Genomic DNA, 3,008 nt, shown 5'->3' with positions numbered 1-3,008 from the left:
GGGGGCACTACAGAGGGCTCTGGGGCACTGTGGGAGACTGGATAACACTGTGGGAAGTTGGGGGGCAGGGGCACTAAGGGCTGGGGGCTCTGGTTGAACTGTTGGAGATATGATGGGTCACTTGACTGGGTAGAGGAAGCACAGGACCTTACTCCCCGGCATGTCCCTGTACGGCTGCTGCTCGGCATCAAGGGAATTACTGATTTATAATGCCTTCTTGTGATGCCTAATAGAGCAGTGTCCACTCAGTGTTAAAGCACAAGGTGCGAACAGCCCTGGCAACAGGTCCCGGCAGCCTATTTCTGAGAACCACTGGCTTAAAGTATAAATAAATTAGTTTTGGAAGGAGTGGGGAAGGGTTAGAACCCCTGTCAGATTTATATTGCTGTATGTGTCCTCACTTGGGAGCTTTCCCTTTACTTCCTGTCCCAGACACTTAACAGGAAGTGAGTAGGTCTCCCATAAGATGAGAGGTAATCCCCTCTAGAATAACCGTATCAAAACAAAGTGTGTCAAAGGATACTCCTTGGCAACTTCTTCCACCGGACCCTGACCGGACACCAAAACCCTCTTGTCATGGAACTGACGGAACATCCGCAAAGGACTATGGGAAAGAATCACTTGATCCCGAGACACCTGAGGAAACAGAAGAGTTTAGATGATGAAATACTGCCCGATGTGTACAGGACAAAGCAAGAGATCCATGAAACCTTCGCCCTTCCCATTAGAACATTCCTTCCTCGTCCTCCCTCAATGACCTCCTCACCTGCCAGAGCCAAGTCATTAAAGGAGAACTATGAGGTGAGTGCTTTTCACTCACCTCATAGTTCTAGCCGCCCTGTGACAATGAGACTGTCACAGGTCGGCTCAGTAGATCGGGAAGTGAGCGAACACATACCGGCGTTCGCTCACCTCTCGATCCTGTCACGGCAGGGGAGGGGATGGATTCCCCCCTCCCCGCTCCGATCCTCCAGCGCTGACTGGTGGAACGGATGGGGGAGGGGGCGGGTACAGCTGGCTCTGTCTCTAGATAGGCAGAGCCACCTGTCACTCACGCAGCTGGGCGGATCCAGACATAATTGTCGGGATCCGCTTCAGCGTCTCAGTATACCGCGAGCAGTAGCATGCAGCTGGGTGGATCTCGACAGTAATGTCGGGATCTGTCCCGGCTGCGGCGGTCTCAGTATACCGCGAGCTGTAGCTAGCGATATACTGAGCTTTGGGTAACGGGAGGACGCTAGTTTATGTCCTCCTGTGGCCCTTACCCCATAGTCCCCCTTTAAAGATGGCAACACACGTTACAATACCCTTTAGATTTAACAACAGGCCCTCACGCTACTAAAGGAGATTGTACCGTGAATTGTAACAGTGTGTGGCCAGCTTAAAGCATCAGCACAGATGAAATGTGTCTGGACATCAAGAGCAGTTCACGCGTCGATTTTGCTACTTTGCTCACCTCGATCCCCAGGACTCGGCTCAGCTCGGTCGCTCTCTCCTGACGCAGGCAATTCCCAGCGTTGGTTACGAAGACAACGGGCACGGCCAGCCGCCCGTCTCTGCCCAGCAACCTCTTGAAAGCCTCGGCCGCCCCCGGGATGGGATTCCGGCCCCTCACCAACACGCCATCGATATCGAAGAGAAGACCAAAGCTGGGTGACCTCTGCCAGACAAGAAAGAGAAATGACAAATGCCACTTTTATAAATGTTTCCCTTGGAAAAGAAAAGTTTACCAAAAACTGCAGATTTCTCGGGAACGGCTGGCCAATCACAGCTTTGACCAAACTTACCAGTATGATGCCGGCTTTCATTTTCCAACCAGGATTAGCAGAATGGCAGCTGCAATCTGACTAATTGGAAGACACTTTTCTGGTTCTCAATTTTCCAAAATCAGTCGTATGGCTACTTACATGTACATCTGATGATGCCAGTCCTCTGCGTGCACCCGGTGCTCCTGCTGGTGCCCAGCATGATAATTGCTTCTTCACCAACCTGCAAAATATTTGTGGCCAGGTCGCCATGACACCTGGAGGGCACCGTACCAACAGCCGACTCCTCCCGACAATACCGCACCAATGTAGTCTCAGCACCAACAGGCACCTGCATCAGAGCACACCACCTGAAAATAAGTAAAAAGAATGATATTAGCCAATACCTCTCTGTACTGTAAACAGAGCTTTATGCCAATGTGTGCACCCAGTATAGCTCACTTCAGTACCCCCTTCCCTGGGCACTGTCAGTGTGTGCCCCCTTCTACAGCTCCACTCCCTTCCCTGGGCACTGTCAATGTGTGCCCCCTACTACAGCTCCACTCCACTCCCTGGGCAATGCCAATGTGTGCCCCCTACTACAGCTCCACTGCACTCCCTGGGCACTGTCAATGTGTGACCCCTAGTACAGCTCCATTCCCCTCCCTGGGCAATGCCAATGTGTGCCCCCTACTACAGCTCCACTCCCTTCCCTGGGCACTGTCAATGTGTGCCCCTTACTACAGCTCCACTCCCCTCCCCTCCCCTCCCTGGGCAATGCTAATGTGTGCCCCCAGTATAGCTCACTTCAGTACCCCCTTCCCTGGGCACTGTCAATGTGTGCCCCCTACTACAGCTCCACTCCCCTCCCTGGGAAATGCCAGTGTGTGCCCCCGTATAAAGTTAACTTTGTCTCCCCTGGCACTTCCAGTGTGCCCCCCTAACACAACTCACCTCTAACCCCCCTCTTTCGAGCTCTGCCAGTGTGTGCTTCCCTGACACACCTCGCCTAAGAGCAACCCTTCAACCAATGCGCCTACCATTCACCAGAAACACGGCAACAAATGTCACCAGCACCGCCTGTCAACAGAAAAACTACAGCTCCCAGCAAGCACCACCCTGAGATTTCAGGCTTCAGGGACGCGGGGCATGCCGGGAGTTGTGGTCCAGATTTGTTATTACCCGATAACCTGTTTGCCTCGGTACATATGAACAATTTATAATATTTCCCAGCGATGGTAAGTGTGCCTAATACGTACATTT

The 3,008-nt window shown here is 52.4% G+C and overlaps 1 protein-coding gene across 1 annotated transcript in view; it reads right to left on the bottom strand.

Annotated features, from left to right (window-relative positions):
- CECR5 (cat eye syndrome chromosome region, candidate 5) overlaps window positions 1-2,018 on the bottom strand; it is a 16,252-nt gene extending 14,234 nt beyond the window's left edge. Inside the window, exons 1-3 of the mRNA XM_018562085.1 lie at window positions 1,908-2,018; window positions 1,457-1,660; window positions 524-636 (exon numbers count right to left, since the gene is read on the bottom strand). Of these exons, the coding sequence (XP_018417587.1) occupies window positions 524-636; window positions 1,457-1,660; window positions 1,908-2,018 (428 nt within the window). The remainder of the gene's footprint in view (window positions 1-523; window positions 637-1,456; window positions 1,661-1,907) is intronic.
- Window positions 2,019-3,008: the final 990 nt, after the last annotated feature.

Source organism: Nanorana parkeri, unplaced genomic scaffold (genome assembly GCF_000935625.1).
Source record: "Nanorana parkeri isolate BGI_ZX_2015 unplaced genomic scaffold, ASM93562v1 scaffold560, whole genome shotgun sequence".
Taxonomy (NCBI): domain Eukaryota; kingdom Metazoa; phylum Chordata; class Amphibia; order Anura; family Dicroglossidae; genus Nanorana; species Nanorana parkeri.
Note: the sequence above shows the minus strand (reverse complement) of the source record. Positions and strands in the feature narration are given on the sequence as shown.